The sequence below is a fragment of the Leptopilina boulardi genome, unplaced genomic scaffold (genome assembly GCF_019393585.1).
Source record: "Leptopilina boulardi isolate dan_hultmark-lab unplaced genomic scaffold, ZJU_Lbou_2.1 LbouV2_310, whole genome shotgun sequence".
Lineage (NCBI taxonomy): Eukaryota > Metazoa > Arthropoda > Insecta > Hymenoptera > Figitidae > Leptopilina > Leptopilina boulardi.
In genome coordinates, this window is record NW_026137875.1 from 2,586,336 (window position 1) to 2,607,497 (window position 21,162).

Here is a 21,162-nt window from a genome sequence, read left to right on the forward strand (position 1 = left end):
TACGCGAGAGTATAGTTGTGTAAGTAAAGTAGTGGGGCTGATTTCTTGAGTGCCACAATCCGCCTCGAAATGCGCTTGACATACCCATCTTCAAAATGTTATTGTGTCAAAAGCAATTATCCTAATCAGTTTTTGACTTTTGCATGTGAAAAAGCAATTCAAAATCTATCATTTACCATATAAAACTCAATATTGACCTCTGGTGAGCTAAGGTCCCTTCTCTCGGGGACTGTCACATATTTGGACCGAAAATCTTTTAAAAAAACAATAATTTGACATTTTTGGTCATGTGAAAAATAATTTTTGGCGCTGAACGTCAACGCCAACTTCATGGAGGTCAATTTTTATAATTTTTCTGGATACTGGGATTCGGTATTGAATTAATACTGACCAAATAGGTGGTTTGCCATTACTGTCTCAATAATACTGGCACAGTATTGGAAAATACTGGCATGCCTGTATTGGCACAGTACAGAATTTAATCCATATCAGTACTGAACCCATACTGGTAAGCCAACTGTCGGCAAGCCAGTATTGGTGCATGATTGCGCCTATTGTCAATATCGGCGTTTGACAGACATTTTTGCTTGGGTAAATGTGTTTTTCTGTTAGGTTTACAGCTCATTTATGCTAGACTGCCCTAATAAAAAATTCACTATCTATACGAACATTTACAATTAGAAAATTTATGCTTAAATTTTTAAAACTTTCTATTCTATGTAATACTAAAAATTTTATTAAATCGTATATGAAATTCTTGTTATGCAATTGATGACATGACGCTCACACACATTAAGGCCAGGTCCAAGTGAGGCAGCGCCATCTACATTGATACTAAAAATTTGGAAAATTTTCAACACCCTGGCGGATTGGAAAAACCGAGTTGTAACCGAATTGGGTTACAATTCGATTACGTTTCGGTTCATTGTGAAATATTATCGTTAATCGACGAAATATGTAGTAAATAACTATTAGGAATGATTAATATACATTAAGAGAGCTTATTTATGCAATAATAATAATAAATTAAGATATAATTAATTAATAATAAGTGTTTTAAGTGTACAGTGCATACAGTTGTTGAATTACCATATATATGTATATTACCAACAGCGGCAGCTGTGATACGCGCATTAAACCCTAGATGGCGTTAAGGATGACTTTGTGAATGAATTTCTAAAATTAAGCCCTTGAGTGTCAAATGTATAAGTAAATATATAAGTTTTAAAAAAATAGATCAATTTATTAAAACAACTTTTTTGATTTGTACAAATATAAAAAAAAAATTTTATAACGAACAAAAATTTTTTTAATGAGAAAAAGTTTTTTTTGTGTCAAAGGAACAGCTGACTCGACTTGGACCTGGCCTTAAGGGCTTAATTTTAGAAATTTATTCACAAAGTCATCCTTAACGCCATCTAGGGTTTAATGCGCGTATCACAGCTGCCGCTGATGGTAATATACATATATATGGTAATTCAACAACTGTATGCACTGTACACTTAAAACACTTCTTATTAATTAATTATATCTTAATTTATTATTATTATTGCATAAATAAGCTCTCTAAATGTATATTAACCATTCCTAATAGTTATTTACTACATATTTCGTCAATTAACGGTAATATTTTACAATGAACCGAAACGTAACCGAATCGTAACCCAATTCAGTTACAACTCGGTTTTTCCAATCCGCCAGGGCAGCCTTTTCCTGAAAACAAGAAGGTAAAATGTTTTTTCATTTATGGATAATTGATTATTGGCAAGATATACACCAGCTAAAACTTTTTCTGAGTTAAAATAATAAAAAAAATTTCATGTCAATAAATTAAATATGAGCACTTTTTTCACAAAAACTGTAATAGTACTTTCTCAGAAATTACAATCAAAAATGCAATTTCCATTTGGAAAATTAATAAACGCTAAAAAATACACGACCTAAGATTTACCAATCACGAAAATAACAAAAAAAAAGTATTTTAACATAACATATTTTACTCATTATGACAGCCGTTTGGCAGGTTATATATGTCACCAGACGTTTCGCAGACTTGCCGAAAAGAGGAGATTGGCGCTGTTGCTAACCACATGAAATACATAATCTACCAAAGGGCTGTCACAATCAGTAAAGCAGTATCAATATGTTAAATATTTAATAACATTTTTTTTGTTATTTTCGTGATTGGTAAATCTTAGGTCGTGTATTTTTTAGCGTTTATTAATTTTCCAAATGGAAATTGCATTTTTGAATGTGATTTCTGAGAAAGTACTGTTACAGTTTTTGTGAAAAATGTGCTCATATTTAATTTATTGACATGAAATTTTTTTTATTATTTTAACTCAGAAAAAGTTATAGCTGGTGTATATATTGCCAATAATCAATTATCTATAAAGGAAAAAACATTTTACCTTCTTGTTTTCAAGAAAAGGCTGTTGAAAATTTTCCAAAATTTTAGTTTCAATGTAGATGACGCTGCCTCACTTGGACCTGGCCTTAACTGAATTATTAAATTATTAACTGTATTTTATTAAATTTCTTCTTCTTTCTTCTTATTAAATTTGTTATTTATTAATAATTACATAAAATTCAAAATAAGACTGCATTTATAGAAATTTTTATTTTTTTTTTTGCAAATTTTTTTATGAAAATGGAAATTAATGTCACCGATTTTTTGTCTTTTTGGTAATAAATAGTTATTTGTGTGTTATAAGTAAATTCTAAAAATTCACAAAAAATTTTGTATTGAATTAAAGTGGTATTCATCAGCTCTCAAATCATCATCAATAATCAGAAGGTTAAAAAAATCTTTGACATCAACTTCCGTATTCGGATATAATATAGACATTTACAATATTGCAAAAATTTTATATAATTACAATCAATTAAATGCAATTTATTTTAGCTAATACTGCCGCAGCACATCAACACTATAGTAGATTGAAAAAAATTTTATTTTGACTTCAGAGAGAAGAAAATTGAATGAAATAAAATTCATGATAAAACCATCACGTGCGCAGGTTTCACATTTAACTTTAACAAAGCTGGTAACTCTAATGACTTGTCATTAAGGTCTGATATATTTTTCTTTATTCTTTTTCATTTACACAGAAATAGAATCGCTCAATATTTCTTTGTTTAGAACATTGTTTATTACAATCTTTCTGTAACTTTATATTCAAAAAATTTAAATTTAACTAAAACACTGTATTACATATTGTCTCTTGATATATTTCTTTATTCGATTATTATTGTTATTTTTAATAATATTATTTATTTTTAATCAATAAAAATAGGCTCCAAATTATTCTAAGTGCATATGTAATAAACTGAAAAGAATGATAATTAAGAAATAAATAGAAGAATCAACTGATTATTTATTGTTTTCATTAAGAAAAAAAAAATGGAAGGTGGTAAAAAAGGTATGTATACCAAAAATGAAAATGGAGTTGCATTTTACCATGATTTTTTTTTAGAATAGTATAATAATATGTGTTATTATACATCCAGAAAAAAGATTTCTTTGAAAGAAAGAAATTGTTTTTTACGATAAACAAATTTTGAAGTGTTTTGAATCAAAGAAATTTTTTCTATGAATAATTTTTTTAACCTAAAGATAAATTTCTTTGAATGAAAGAAATATTTCTTTGCACCAACAAAAAATAAGTAAAGAAATAATTTCTTTAAATCAAAGAAATTTATCTTTGACCCTATAAAAATACACATATTTCTTTGCTTCAAAGAAACGTTCTTTGAAACAAAGAACCTTTTTTCTGGGTGTAGATTTTAAAACTTTGTTGTCTTACTGATTTTTATTCCAAAGATAACAATCATAACCTAAAATTTGTTGTTTCTTATCTACCATTCTTTATAGCGCGTCATAAATAAATAATAAATTGAAAATAATTCAAACACTTGAAATTTATTATTATACTTTGTCCTACTGGAAGGACACTTGTCAAGCTTTAAAAATTTCTGACTGTTTTTAATGTTAAATTGTATTTTTTTTTTTTTGTAGAGTTCGATTTTTTGTTTAGATTCTGTCGTTATAGTCTGTCATGGTTTGGGGCGTGGCCAGAGCAAAAAAATAAACTAAAATCAACAATCTCGATTATGATTCCTAATATATTTATGTCAAGTGTTATTATTATACCACAAGGAATTAGGATGTATCAAGTTCGACATGATATCGATCTATTGAGTCAAATTATTTCTACTGTAGAATTACCAGTTGCCCTCGCTATGTCAAAAATGAACGTATTTTATTTTAATAGAAAAAGTTTGTACCGTTTAAATAAAAATCAATGATATTATGAGAAAATATAGTCTCAATATTTTGACTATGCATCGTAATATTGAGACAATATTACCTCAAAAAAAAATAAAAATTTTCCATAATATATATGGTCAATTTCACATGAAATTTACCTATGATTTTCTAAATTCAGATAAATATATATTTTTCTATTCGTTACAGAAAAAATGTTTTACATAATTTTTACATTTTTTTACACCAGATTTCTAAAAAACCATATAACTCAAAATTTGTAGAAAATATTTTTCTGTAAAGAACGAAAAAAAAATATTAATCTAAATTTAAAAGGTCATATAGGTAAATATCACGTGGAATCTCCCATTATATATGAGAACTCACAGGTGAAATAATCAAAGGGTAAATAATAGTATATATTGTGGACCAAGTACCGAAAGAAGCTATTTTCCGACAAGTGCAAAATTTGCTGCTCCGAGCAAAGCGAGGGCAGCAATTTACACGAAGTCGGAAAATGTTCTTATAGTGCACACAGTACTTTGTGCAACACCAATTTAAAGAAAATGCTTTTTATTAAGTGAATAACAAGCTACAATTAATGTTTATATTTATAATAAAAAATATTTATTAAAATTCATAAAATATGTAATAATTTCTATATATATATAATTAGTTTTGTACACAAATTCAACTGCCAATAGCGAGTAAAAGTCAAAGTTCCACAAAAATAAAGTCATTACGCTCGATGCTGCCAGCTTACATACTTGTAAGCATCCTTCAACGTACTTTTCTGCACTAGTGCGGCAAAGTAATGTTTTGCGCCTAATTTACAAGCATGTAAAGTAATGCTTTTCTTTAAGGTGTTGCACAAAAATTCTTTTCAATCGCGCTAAAAGTTGGATAATAATTTGTAGTCATATTAGTTGATAATATGTCGTAAATTTTGTTTTAAATTTGAACCAATATTTACAGTACAGGAGGGAGTGGAAGTTTAAGAGTAGCGTTTTCCTTAATAATTTTTTCTTCTCAAATATTAAAAAATTTTTTACTAATATCAGTTTTTACAGCTTTTTTGATGCTGTACAGGGTTAAGACAATTTAACTAAAAAATTTAACTACAAAATTTTAGAAGCATTATCTAGTAGTAGGGGAGAGTGGGGCAAAACCGGGTACCTTTTTGGAATTCTCGGTTTACAAAGAATCTATCAAATAAATTAGTTCAAATCTCGTTGAAAATTCTTCCTTGAACACTAGAGAATGAGAAAATAAGGTCGATTACATGAAAAAAATTTTTTGATCAATTTAAACCAGGTTTTTCAAAAAAAAATGCAAAGTACCCGGTTTTGCCCCGATGGTGGGACAAAACCGGGTACTATCAAGAAAATATATAAATCATCCCAACCGAAAATTTCAGTATTATACCAGAGTTGACTACTCACAGTAAACTTGGTTGTATCTTTTTCTATTGCAACGTTTTGATGCACAAAAGTTATATCAAAAAGAAATCGTTTTGTGTATCATTTTTAGAAATGATACACGAAACGGTCTCATTTTTTTATGCAAAAAATTTAATAAATTTATATCAATCATGGCCAAATTGAATCCACTCAAAATTAAACGAATTTTTTTCAGATATTTTGGTAATAGTAAAATTGCGGAGACCATTTCACTATTTAATTTGAAAATGAAAATAACAGAAAATCAAAGACAATGTGCAATTCGATAATTTAAAAGTGACAGCTTATAAACATAACCTAAAATGCATGAGAAAAAAATTGTCGATAAAATCAATATAGCCGAGCTTTTTAGAAGGTAGATGGCAGTTTTGCTTTTTATAAAAACGATTCAGAAAAAATTTAAAGCAAGAAAATAGATAAGTGCTGCCATCTACCTTCTAAAAAGCTCGGCTATATTGATTTTATCGACAAATTTTTTCTCATGCATTTTAGGTTATGTTTATAAGCTGTCACTTTTTAATTATCGAATTGCACATTGTCTTTGATTTTCTGTTATTTTCATTTTCAAATTAAATAGTGAAATGGTCTCCGCAATTGTACTATTACCAAAATATCTGAAAAAAATTCGTTTAATTTTAAGTCGATTCAATTCGGCCATGATTGATATAAATTGATTAAATTTTTTGCATCAAAAAATGAGACCGTTTCGTGTATCATTTCTAAAAATGATACACAAAACGATCTCTTTTTGATATAACTTATGTGCATCAAAACGTTGCAAAGATTTGATGCAATTTTTGGTCTCAATTTGATACTTTTAGGAAAACTGTGAGTTGACTACTGGCGTAGTACTGGTTCACTATTGGCTGCCGAGGCTGGGATGTCTATACTGAACCAGTACTGGTATTTTCATTGTATCCGTACTGGTGCAGTACCACCCTCCCAGTACTGGCAAACCAGTACTGAGCCGATATTGAGCCAGTACTGGCTCAAATAGATTTTCATTTTGATTAATACTAGTTTACAAAAAGTTCTAGAGTGAACTCGATGAATATTTTTGTTTAAATATTTTGTTCATTAAAATTTTTTCAACTTGATTTTATTTTTCAAAATTAAAATGTACCTTATTTTGCTTTTCTGTGGGTAAAATTATTTAAACAAAAAGTTTCCTGAGACCAAGTTAATTTGTAAACTAATTTTGTTTTATGTAATTAAATTGAATTCAAAATGTTAATTTATTTACATTTGTTATAATAATTAATAAATTAAAGTGAATAATAAAATAATTAAATAGTTAATTGCATAATTATATACATTATAATTATTTTATAAACATTTTTTATTTTTACTGAACTGTTTTTATATATTATAAAAACTTTGGTTTTATAATAAACATATTTTTATATTTATTTTTTGATTTTTTAAAATAATAATTTGCAATATATATTACACCGTCCGACACGATTTTTTACACACGAAAAAATCAATGATTTTCAGAAACTAGGACCAAAAAAAAGATACCCGTGTCTGGTCGTTTTGCTAGATCAGGTCATTTTTTGCTTTTAGGGGTAAAAACAACCCTTAAATGAAAGGTGATAGGAAATCTTGTACAAATTAATAATTTTTTATGAAACCTGGTATCTCGGGGTTTTCCGGGTCGCTGATTACGAATCTGATGTTATATTTTCAAAATTCAAAATGGCGGATACAATATGGCGGTCGAAATTTATAAAAATTCACCAATTTATTTAAAAGTTGTTACTTAGGGGTTTTTGGGGTCGCTGATAACGAATATGATAAATTTCGACCGCCATATTGGATCCGCCATTTTGAATTTTCAAAATCTGACATCATATTTGTCATCAGCGACCCCAAAAACCTTCAAGTAAAAAGTTTCAAGTGAATTCGATGAACTTTTATAAATTTCGACCGCCATATTGGATCCGCCATTTTGAATTTTGAAAATCTGACATCAGATCCGTAATCAGCGACCCGGAAAACCCCGAGATACCAGACACGGTTATCTTTTTTTTTTATCCTAGTTTCTGAAAATCATTGATTTTTTCGTGTGTGAAAAAAAAGTTGAATTTTGTCGGACGGTGTTATAAGAAAGAATAAAAATTCTTAATGTTTTCGATTTTATATAATAAAATATTAATTAGTTAGTTGACTAATTTAATTAATGTTTAATTTGTGTTGGGTTACTAAAAATTTCAGACACTTTTTCCTAAGTATACCAAAAAATTATTACCTGGAGTGAAACTTATCTCTGTTACAGTTAAAGCTTTATTTTCGTATACAATAAATTACAAAATTACCAGTACTCGGCGAGTGCTGAATCAATAGTGGTTATCAATACTGGTTCCAACTCTGGTAGCCAATACTGGTAAAATGTTATCATCCCAAAGTTACGCCAACTCTGACGCCAATACTACGGGTGTCAGTACTGCGCCAGTACTGTGCCATTAGTAAATTTTTGATTGGGATGGAATATTCTTTAACTTTTTGTTCAATTATTATTATATATCACTTAAATTATAGAAAATAATTAATATTCAATAAATTTAATCAAAATATATTATATTAATAATGAATAACAGCAGTTAAATCTTTTAAAACGAAATTTTTCATATTTTTATTAATTTTTTATCGTTTATTTATCGATATGGTAAATAATTAATATATCGAAAGTTGAACATCGATTTCGAAACATATTACATGTCGTTTCTTTTGAGATAAAATTAAAATATTTATAGTGTAATGCATTTAAATATATCCGATTTTGACCCACCGTTTGGTACCCGGTTTTGCCCCGCACTGCATTTTTTAACAAAATGTAAAATTCTCAGCTTATTGTTAATAATTTAACAATTACTTTTAATGAAAATTACTCGTAAATAAATGCTGAAAAAAATGTTATACTTCCCGAAACGAATGTATCGACGCAAAAAGTATTATAAGTGATTTACTTTCGATAAAAAATGGATTTTCTTTTGACCTAAAATTTTAAAGTTGCATAAAATATATATAATAAATAAATTTTTATATAGTGCTTATATAATTAAAATGATGTTAGTTGTAATATAAAAGATATATGTAATGGGTGACACAAATGGAAATACCTATCATGGAAAACAGGGGGTACCCGGTTTGACCCGCCTACCAGGTTTTGCCCCACTCTTCCCAACATCAAGTTTTATCAAAATCTGTTTGTTTATTCGATTATCGATAGAACCTTCTTAAACCTGTAGCGCGATTGAAAAAAATTTTTTTCCCCTTTGATCACTTCACCTGAGATTCCCCGTATATGTTCTAATTTTTATAACAATTTACTTTTCCTTTTTTTTTTAGACATTACGCTTCTCTATGACCACATGGCTAAATATTGGGAAAACCATAAAAGTAATATAGAATTAGAAATAATGAGAAAAAAAGGTGTCATGGGTTTAAGAATGGCATATATATGTTTGGGCATGGGACATGCAACCATGGTCGCTCGTTTCACTCAATGTGTATTTGAAAATTTATCTAGTTGGAGTAGTCCAGAGCGCTACTGTAATTATTCATTATTTGTTGACGCCTATTATCCATTTACTTGGAATTATACTCCGCGTTTTGAATCAGTAGCCTGGACTCAAATAACGGCTATATATTTTGCAATGGTTGCCTATTCTGGTAGTGACAGTTATTATAGTCAAACTGTTTTTCATCTTTGTGCAGAATATAATATTCTACGCGTAAAACTCACGGATCTTGTCAATAATTATAAAGTTTCAAATATTAGTAATAATGAATTCTATAAAACACTTGGCTACATCGTTGAAAATCACGTAGAAATAAATATGTAGGTTCTTATATTATATTTTTACATTATTCTACATTGATAGTGCTGTGTGGCAGAATATTTTTAATCACATTTATAAAAGCATAAGACACACTCTGAAGCTTACAAAAAAAAAAAAATATATATATATTCTTTGTTTAAGAGAATTCCTCTTATTTTGTTGCAAATCGTAATCTCGATGTTGGCGACTGAGAACATAATTGTGACATCAGTTTTCATACGTGTGATTACACAGAAAATTAAAAGGTATTAAAATAAGCTGCAACGCTTATTATTTTAATCCAATTTTGCTTATTTTAATTCCAAAATGGATTGAAATAAGCAAAATTGGATTAAAATAATAAGCGTTGCAGCTTATTTTAATGCCTTTTAATTTTCTGTGTATGTTCATAATGTTAATTTTGTCGGGAACTTTACTCTCAAAATATTAAATGCATTGATCTTAAATTTTATGGAGTTGTCTCACATATCCCAGTGAACAAAAAACCATGTTCGTTCCAAAAAAGTTTTTAGAACGTTTTATGTCATCCAAAATATGTTCTAGAATATTATTCGAACATCCATGTTCTTAAAATTTTTAAGAACATTATTTGTCGGACATCAAACGTTTTTAAAACGAACATCGTTTTTAGCACACAGGGAGTCAAATTGCTATCAAAAAATAAATTTGAATGCGACTTTAAATTGAAATAAAAAATTAAATTTTAATTTAACGTCTATGTTAAATAAAACAATGAATTTGTTGAATTAAATTTGACATTGAAGTTAAAATGAATTTGATTTTGACGTCAAATCAAATTACATAATCGACATCCTGGGATATGATGAGGAAAGGCTGCTATCAGCGAAAATTATATATATTGTTGAATTAATTATTATAATATACTTTGGATATTTTTAGAAAATTCGAGATTAAGTTTAACGTCATATTGTTATGTATTTTATAATAATTTATAATAAAAATATCTTATTTTATGGATATAACATCCTTTTTTTTATCATATGTTGAATATTTTAACAAAATTTAAAAAAAAAATTTAAATCAATTCAAGTGTTTAAAAGTAAAGTTCCCGAAAAAATTAACATTGTTTACCTAATAATCAGAAGCTGTTAATATGTATATCCTTTTTAAAAGGAGAGAAATATTCTTTAACCAAGAATATTATTTTAATAAGAGGCAACTTTCTTTAGATGAAGCTAAGGGCACGAGACTGTTAGGTCACGTGATCAAAAATAATAATGTTTATGGGGCATTCCACAGGAGATTTTCATTGAAAATTTTTTTTTCCCCGAAACATTTTTTTTTTCGAAATCTATATGAAAAATAAGGATATACGTATTTTTTTATTTTTTATTTAATAAAAATGAAGGAAGTTATGATTTTTTGAAATTTAACGTCCACGATGGAAGTGTGTTTTTGGGACATTTTTTAATCTATTGTACTAATAAATTAAAAATTGTGCTATATTTTGTTCATTTTTTCTTAAATTTTTCAAATATCTGCTCAAAAATAACGTACGTATAAGAGAAGCAACAAAAAAGTTGAAATTAAACTTAAAAAGTGAGTTTTCTCAAAAGAGACACTTTCGATTTTTAATTTTTTTTTTTTTTGCATTACAATCTCTGGTGACTGAAGAATTTTTTCCCCTATCATCGAAAGTGGTACTTTTAGTTTTTAAATTACTACTTTTAATATTCTTAGTACGGCTCACAGAATTTAAGCAATTATTTTACAAATATAACCTTTTTCTATTATTATTCATTTGTTTTTTTTTTTTAATTTTCATAAAAACATACTAAAAATCGTTGCCTCGAGCTTAAAAATTGTAAATAGTAACTTAAAAACTAAAAGTACCATTTTTGCAGATAGGGGAAAAAATTCTTCAGCCACCAGAGATTGTAATGCAAAAAAACAATTAAAAATCGAAAGTGTCTCTTTTGAGAAAACTCACTTTTTAAGTTTAATTTCAACTTTTTTGTTGTTTCTCTTATAGGTACGTTATTTTTGAGCAGATATTTGAAAAATTTAAGAAAAAATGAACAAAATATAGCATAATTTTTAATTTATTAGTACAATAGATTAAAAAATGTCCCAAAAACACACTTCCATCGTTGACGTTAAATTTCAAAAAATCATAACTTCCTTCATTTTTATTAAATAAAAAAATTAAAAAATACGTATATCCTTATTTTTCATATAGATTTCGAAAAAAAAATGTTTCGGGGAAAAAAAAATTTTCAATGAAAATCTCCCGTGGAATGCCCCTTATACTATTTTAAACTTCATAAAGTAATTTCAGCTTAATCGATTAAGTATTTTGTAGGAAAATTAGAACAACGAAGAATATAGAGAGTACATTTACATGTTGAATCATGTGACCATATAACAGAAACATGCCCTTAAGTCTGATAAGGACGTATACTGTTCTGCGTCAAATCGCACCATTTATAATTTACTTGTGATTATTAAAATGCCATTAGGTCTACTATTTATAAACCACTTTAATTTTTTAAGCTTTTAAAATATTGTGAAATAACAAATAATAATTATTATTATTACCAGACATAAATAACTAATGCTAGACTTATTATATTTGATTCAAAATTGCTTGTGATTTTTGTGTCTTTATCACATCATATTTCCGTTTCTATTTATCAAAAAAAGCTTGAGTATAAAAATTGACGCCATTTCCCTAGTATTTTCCTGGTAAGACGGTTTTCTTTAAAAAAGTATTGGAATTATTCAATTTCTATCAATTTCTCTTCTGTATACAATTTTTTTAATTCCTCAACAAAGGTATGGAAAAAATAAAATTTTAATTCCTCTCTATAACACCTATAACTGAAACATAACTTTGATTTCGCCTTGATTAATATAATTTAATTGTTCTTAACAATAAACTATGTGGAAAAAAAAGGAAATTCAAAAGGATTTAATTCTTAAGTTGATATGATGGTGCAATGAAATTTTCTAATACTTTTTAATACAAGTCTTCTTACCGGGTGCTCCGGCACTATCTCAAAATTATCTAGGTAGAAATATTGTCGTACTGGACTCTGTAAAAAAATTTTTTTTGCAATTTTTCATTTCTTGAAATGGTAGTAAAGATAAATTATCATCAATGTATTGTGGCTAATAAGTGGTAACGTAAATACCATGCGTCTGCAAGATCCTGGGTACAAATTCTTGATGCGTATAAAAATTTTCAGTCTCAGATTTGAGTGTTTTATGTACAGTAATTGCTAATTAATCATACATAAGTATTAAAAATGCAGTAGTAAAAATACAAATGAATTACTCAAAGCGCGTTATATTTTTAATCAGTAACTTTTCAGATTTTTTGATCAGTCAATGTCTAGCATCTAGAAAAACTGTTAAGTGACTGTCCAGTACCGAGTTGAAATTTCTACCTGGGTAGTTCTGTACAATAGATAACATTTAATTAATAATTTTATTATATTATACCAATACTAATGAAAAATATTTAGTTGTATCGAACACTTAGAAAGCGCTTTCTGTGCGGTGTTTCTAATCCAATTGGTTTCTTTAACTGTTCAATTTTGTTTGCAGGGATTTATGCTTGTTTTGATAAGTATATATTTTTTTTTGTCAGGGTCATCATCAGAAATATAATAATTAATTGCAAATGGTTTTCAAATTAATTGACAACTCGGCGAAATTAAAGTATTTTTAAAGAGAAATTAAAGTATCAATGAATTTTGAAAATTATCAAAATTACCCGTGTGGAAAAGTCGACTGGGCCCCAATCTGGGCCAGACTGGGTTTCCCAATGTCCAAAGTGGGCAACCCAGACAACGCCCAAACTGGGCGCGTAACGCTGATCCCAAAGATTTCCCAAGGTTGGGAAATCCCAGCTGGGGTCAGATTGAGTTATTCCATTTTTATTTATAATTGTTAATTAATCATTATATAAATAATTTAACAACAAAAGAGTAAATTAAATGAATAAATATAATTTCCTTTAAAATGAAATTGTATTAAAGATGACGACTAACAAACAATGTATATAGTAAAAAAAGTAAAAAAAATATTTATATAATTTAAAAATTAAATAATAGTGTATATATTAGATTTTCAAGTTTTGGTACAACTTATAAATGAAAATCTAGAAATAACGCAAACCTATGAAATAAAGAAAACTGCACACGAGGGGAATCGAACCTACGACCTACGGACTTATAGATTAACGCTCTAACCACTATGCTAATGACGCGTATACCTGCAGACAAGTTTTAATTTCTCAATATCAAAGATGTGAAAAATATGATTTGGTTAGACAATAAATTAAAATATAATCACTTACTTAATTTCATTTATTTTAATTTAACATTTTTACAAGTAATAATTTGGATTAATAAGTACCAAAGTATAGTTGTCGTTGAAGTCAAAATTTTGTTTAAATAATTTATTAAATTAGAAAATTATGTTCAATTGAGGACCCCGATTCTATAAGGAGACTTACGCTTAGGGCAGCTGCTTTGCGACCAGTCAGGTGGTTCAAGAATGGAAAGAAATAAAATTCAAATTTTTTAAAAACGCTATCCTGTAGGAAATGAAAATCCGCACCTATTTTCCCTTTGAGATTTTTTTATAAAACGAATATTAAAATTAATAGAGGTAAAAAAGTAGAAAATTTTTTTACGATAATTTAATGAACTTTTAAAACATAACTCGTCGTAATTTTGCCAAATATTAATGGATTTTTTTGAAATTTGATTTTTTTATTCAGTTTATACTACTAAAGACAACAATCATAAAAAAAATCAAGAAAATTGTTATTATTTAATATGAAATAATAATAAAGTTTTAATTTTGAAAATATGTGTTTTTCAACCTTCTACTGAAAATGTTATCGAGGGAATTTTCATTCTGGAAAAACTTCTCGCGACAAAGTTTTTTCTTACATATTAAAGAAGTTTTTCCAAAAGTTTGGAATTAATTCTATAAAAAATAAAGAAGTTACAAGAAAAATAGTGAAAAACTATTTTTCCTTATACTGCAGCAGTAACCATGACACCTCACGGCTTAGTTTCTTCAGGGGCGTTCTAATTATATAATTCGCCCTACACTCGAACATCAAAAAATAATTATTTATTTGTTATAAAAAATATATTTTTTAAATTAAATAATAAATTATTATTTCATGTTGTATAAGAAAATTATTATTTTTCCTATTCAAAATGTATAAATACTGATTTCAAATATAATTATAATTCTTTATATGTATTTTGGATATATTTTTGTTTATTTAACAGAAATAGAATACAAAAATATTTCATTATTAGTAAAATCAAAAATTTGTATGCCAAATTATTTAGCATGATCAAGTGTAGGGCGAATTATATAATAAGAACGCCCCTGAAGAAACTAAGCCGTGAGGTATCATGGCTACTGCTGCAGTATAAGGAAAAATAGTTTTTCACTATTTTCCTTATAACTTCTTTATTTTTTATAGAATTAATTTCAAACTTTTAGAAAAACTTCTTTACTATGTAAGGAAAAACTTTGTCGCGACAAGTTTTTCAAAAATGAAAATTCCCTCGATAACATTTTCAGTAGAAGGTTGAAAAACACATATTTTCAAAATTAAAACTTTATTATTATTTCATATTAAATAATAACAATTTTCTTGATTTTTTGTATGATTGTCGTCTTTAGTAGTATAAACTGAATAAAAAAAATCAAATTTCAAAAAAATCCATTAATATTTGGCAAAATTACGACGAGTAATGTTTTAAAAGTTCATTAAATTATCGTAAAAAAATTTTCTACTTTTTTACCTCTATTAATTTTAATATTTGTTTTATAAAAAAAATCTCAAAGGAAAAAAGGTGCGGATTTTCATTTCCTACAGGATAGCGTTTTTAAAAAATTTGAATTTTATTTTTTTCCATTTTTGAACCACCTGACTGGTTGCAAAGCAGCTGCCTCAAGCGTAAGTCTCCTTATAGAATCGGGATCCTCAATTATTATTAATAAATTGAATAAAAATAGGAAATAAATGATTGAGAGTGGGAAAGCCCAAACTCAAAAAACGACTAAGTTATTATTATTAATTAGCTTAGTTCAATAAATTAAAAACTAAGAACTTGACATGCATTTTATTTATTCAGGGAATGTATTATTTAAGCATTAATATAATTAACTAAAGTTTTCAATTTCCTTATTTTTCCTTAAATGTGAATTTTGCCCATATTGGCTTTTGGAAAAATCTCCAAACGGGCCTATAAATTAAATATAAATATAATTAACTAGTTTTATTATTTCTCATTTTTTCTCAAGTTTTTTATTTATTTATAACAGAATATTAAATAAAATTTCAGTTTGGGAATACTTTGGGAAATCCCAGTTGGGGCCAGGTTGGGTTGACCCAAACTTTGCCCAAGTACAATGAAAGACAAACATTTTTTTCAGCTTTTCACAGTTGCGCTTTTTTGTATATTTCTTCAGCATATTATTTAAATAATAATTTAATTAACTTAATTCTTTTATTTCTTCATTTTTCAAACTTTGGGAAGCCAAGTTGGGCCCAGATTGGCGCCCAGTCTCACTTTGGGCGACTTTGGGAAGATTTCCACACGGGTATAAAAGTAAAGCCATATTAATTTCTTTTTTAAAGAAAGGTGTGCATATAATTTTGTCAAGTTGCAGATTAATATCAAAAATCACTTGCAAATTATGGTATTTCTTTATGTATTCGTAATCATTTTTAAAAAATACAGCTCTTATTTTTAATATATATTATTCTAAAATTAATTCAAATTTGATTAATTTAAAAAATAAAATTTGAATTTTATAGTTGTTTCATTTGTATTTTTAGTATTTAACGGAGGGGCATAATTCGATAATAATAGATGTCATGTTTATAATATGTTTTCTTATATATATGGTTGGCAATTTTTATATTTACTGTTATTTGGGTGAACAGCTTCAAATGGAAGTAAGTAATTTTAATATAATTATATTCCCTCATATAGAGGAATTATTTTAGTTTATTTTTCTCATTATAATTTTGATATATGAAAATGTGGAAAAGAGTGAGAGCATATAAGTGATAAGAATATGCAGGGTGGTCGCAAAATTTTATTTTCAAAATTCCAAATACTAAAAATAAGTCAATTGGTATTATTTTTTAAAATAATATTAAAATATTTTGAACACTTTTCCTTTTCGTGCAACGTGGGTGAAATTGGATGTGAAAAATTTAAAAGAAAAATAATAGCAGCATCTTAATCAGCAATTTATTTGCAACAATATACATTTCCTACAATTATAAATTGTTAATTATAAATGAACATTTTCTTCAGAGTTTTGCTTTTGCACAAACGGCTTTTGATTGTGAGTGGTACAATTTGCCACCTTCAAAAATGAGATCTATGGTTTTCTTAATAATGAGTGGTCGTAAACCAACGGAACTGACAGCTGGTAAATTTTGTGTTCTCAATTTGATTCTGTTTGCCAGCGTAAGTTTTCTATTATTTTCTCATACTATAAAAATAATAAATTTAGTTAATTTTACTTAACATTTCTATGGATTAGCCGACAAAGTCATTTGTAAAATTGAATTCTGTAAAATTTAGTTACTATTAGAGGAGAGACTCTAGAAATGTTTTCAATTTAAAGATATATTAATATCATATGACAAATTTTGAAATATATTAAATATTTCTAGCCTCAGTCCCATGACGGCGCGAATGCAGAATGCAAAGCAAAAAATCATGAGAGTGAAAAGGATAGCGATATCTTTCTATCTCTTCTGCACTCATGGTTTTTTACTTTGCATTTTGCATTTGCGCCGTCATGGGACTGCACCCATACACGGAAAAGTTTTTGGTAGTTCCTCTCTATCAACAATGGTGGCGCCAAGCTCCTAGGCATGAAATATAGAGCCAGCACCATTTTGGATCTACTGCTTTCCTTCGAGGGTGTTCTGAACTCCCACAGGTAAAAAATATTTTCTTCTGATAGGATAGAAATTTAGGTACAGATACGTCAGCTCTCCCAAATCTTTTCCGTGTAATAACGACATTTTACAGAATACAGTTTTATAAATGGCTGTATTAGCTCTAGTCCAGAAAAGTTTTATAATGTTATATTTTTATTTGGTATGTTTTATAATCGAAAAAAATATTTATCTTTTTTTGTTATTTCAGATTATAAAAACATCTATGGGATATCTGTCTTTTTTGGTAACTATGAGAGCAGCATAATTAGAAAAATGTTTGGTATTATCAATAAAAATTTTGTTGTTCTACTAAAATTTGTACTTGATATAGAAGCAACAAAACCGTTTAGTTGACCCGAAGAAAGTTTTCATTAACCTTTAAACTGCTAGGTGCTAAAAAAAATTTACGCTTAGTGCTTTTAGTTTAGTTACTTTTTTGTTTTTCTGATGATCTTAAGGTGGTATTACAGTTTTTAAGCAGTAAAAAATGCGTTCAAACTAAATTTTTTTTCTCGTTAATTACTTTATTTTAAGGGTTCATACCACTTTGTCAACTTCAAAAAATCGATTTTTTTTACGGATTTCGAAAGAAGGACATTCCAGGAATGTTGTGTAAAAATTGCAGAAAGATCTGAGCAGTGTAAATATATTTTTTACGATTTTATTTGAGAGCGTACATTGGCGCGCCTGTTACTCATACGAAACTTTAAATTCGTTTTTCTCAAAACAACATTTTTCCATACCGCGGGATGTTTTTCTCGGAAACTACTGGACCGATTCTCAAAATTTTTTTTACGAAAATCTTCGTCACATAAGTGGGTATCGCCGGAACTAGAATTATGAAAAAATATTCATTTTTACTATTTTTTTAAACCCTAAAACTGCCAAAAAAAACCTTAATTTTCGAAAAAAAAATTTTAAATTGCCGCCATTTTGTTATTTTTGCATGAAAATAAAAAATTCTAGTTCGGGCGATAGGTGCAGTCCTACTGAAGATAAATCAACTTGAATTTTGTGTTTTAGATTTTTCTAACCTGAGAAATCAATCCCGCAGCTGGCATCGGTATTTTTAGCAGGTCTAAAATTATTGTTAAATTATATATAAACAAATAATATTTTTTGAATAAAATGAGGTTTTTTATAAAGTTAAAGAGTGTATTTATTAAACTAAAAAAAAATGTAGATCAATATAATCCTTAGGAATCGTAAAAAAAATTATAGAAATTAGCTTCATTTTCAAGCGTGTAAAGTGGTATGAACCCTTAAGGAAAGAAACCTTTTGTAAAATATTAAAAACGAATAGTTCTTCAAGAAAAAATAAAAAAAATTTTTTATTGGATCTCTCTGGTCACCCGAGGGCACTGAAAACATGGTCAAAAAAAAAAAAATTTGGTCAATCGGCGGACAAGCTGCAGCCTCTCAGGGGCATCGGATTTAAAAAAAAAGTATTTTGAACCTGAGACATGTGGTTAAAAAAAAATTAAAAATCATCGTTTCGAGAAAAACGCGTTTAAACTTTTAACTCCCAAATGTACAAATTTTCATCAAAGTTTGGCGCAATATTTTCGCAATTAAACTACGTATGTAAAAAAAATTCTACAATTGACATTTCTTATGTGCCGAAAATCGCTCTTTCGAATGGCACATAAGAAAATTTTGTAAATTTTTATCTAAACAAATTGTACTTGTTTTTTAAAATAAAAAACGCAAAACTAGCGCTGTGCGCATAAATATTACATTTTGTTATGTATAACTTTTTTATTTTGTCGAATTTTGATTTAATATTTTGAGATTATATTTCCAAGATGATTTTGAACAGGAAAATGCAAAAAAAAAAAAAAACGATCTTTTTGACGGTATAAACTGCAATACTACCTTAAATGATGTAATGACAACTGTCGTTTATATTTTTTATTTTTTTTACATTAAAAAGTCTATTTCATTATTTTATTTATAAATAATTGAAGTATTTACATGATGTTTACATGTTGACAGAATCACGAAAACGTTAAAACAAAAATTATAGGTTATGATGACTGACAAAACTAGTTGCGCACGAAGATGCGCAGAAGTTACTAATACAAGAATTTATTACGGCTAATGTTGGTATCACAGACCACTATATACAACATTTTCATTGATATTATATGTCATAAAATATGAATAGCTACTGAAAAGCTGAAGTTTCTATTGTTATTTAAAAAAAAAAGTAATAAACGAAAAATGTTTAGATAGCGGTCTGAGAGACCGCCATGGCAGTCTAAAGGTTAAATCAGTTTTATCTTTCAAATCAATTTTTTTGATTAGCAAAATTTTTTTGTTTTTTAATAACCTAATTGTTTGGATGTCTGCACAAATAGTGCTTAAAAAAATAATTTTATCATTACATATTAATTATGAGTAAGAATTTAATTTGTTTTTAGTACAATTTTCAAGTTTTGTTTTGATTGTTGTTTTATTCAATATTATACCATATTATAATTTTATAATTCGATAAAATGTACAACAATACTATATTTAATTTATCATTATAAATAACTACCTACATGTAGGGGGGAAGCGAGTAAAACGGCTATGATAAAAAAAATTGGAAATTTTAATGTAAAGATAAATTTTTATGGGGCGTTAAAGAGAGTGAGTCACTTTTTGATTTTTGAGGTTATGAGAGAGATTTACAAGAGAATGCAATTCTTATGTATACACAAAGGTATAGTTGTTAATGTTGAACTGCTTAATGATTTCTTTTTTTTCGACAAGAATAAATAACATTGCTATTTTTATAATAATGAAACATTTTCAAAAAGTTGCGCCGTTTTACTCGCCTCTCCCCTAATTGAAAATCAGCGTGTTAAAATCAAAGATTTTTTTTTATTATATATAGTGTGTGAAAAAATTTGTAACGCTACACTTTTTTTGAAAGCTTATGTTATTTTTCTTGTTATCTCAATGCATTGACAATTTTTATTGTCTTGTCAATCTTTTAATTCACTTTTCTAATATTTTCTTATAATTTTTATTTTTTTCATTGTAATATAAAAATAATGTATTAATATCTATAACTTTCTTTATAGCTTTCTCGGAGATTTTAATAGTTCTAAAAAAGTTTAATTGTATTAGACAAATAAATTAGCAAATTAAACAATTGTCTTTTTAATAATAATAATTATTATTTTATTTTATTAATTATTATTTCTTGAAAATAAAAAAATGTATAGCTTATGATTTTCTAATAAATATTTTTTTCATATTTTTTATACTGAATATACGTTTTTCATAATTTCGGGATAAATTAAATTTCCCACAAATGAAAAAATTTGTTTATATAACAAATTTGCTAAATCGTTACTCTAAATTTAAAAAAAAAACTTTACACAATTAATATTTATAATTAATGTTTTCTTCATTCGATTTGACAAAAATCATTAAAAAAATTCATTCAAAACAGATAAAATATTCACGAGAAATTAATAGTAGTGGAAATAAATTGTTTGCTATTTTTGTATCTACATGCTTCAGCTTTTCCAAATAATGATTATAATTATCAAAATGTATTTAAAATAGATTATTAGCATATAAATTTTTTTTTTAATAATTACTATTATTAATATTGAAAGAATTTTGCAT

At 27.2% G+C, this 21,162-nt stretch overlaps 1 protein-coding gene across 1 annotated transcript; it reads left to right on the forward strand.

Moving 5' to 3' along the window:
- The first annotated feature begins 3,329 nt into the window (after positions 1–3,329).
- On the forward strand, positions 3,330–20,608 carry LOC127283811 (odorant receptor 4-like). Its single transcript, XM_051308905.1, has 8 exons — positions 3,330–3,422; positions 4,019–4,279; positions 9,079–9,571; positions 13,061–13,164; positions 15,917–15,978; positions 16,414–16,533; positions 16,901–17,056; positions 17,747–20,608. The coding sequence occupies exons 1-8, from the start codon at positions 3,404–3,406 to the stop codon at positions 17,801–17,803; spliced, it is 1,272 nt and encodes a 423-aa protein (XP_051164862.1). The 5' UTR covers positions 3,330–3,403; the 3' UTR covers positions 17,804–20,608.
- The last annotated feature ends 554 nt before the right edge of the window (positions 20,609–21,162 follow it).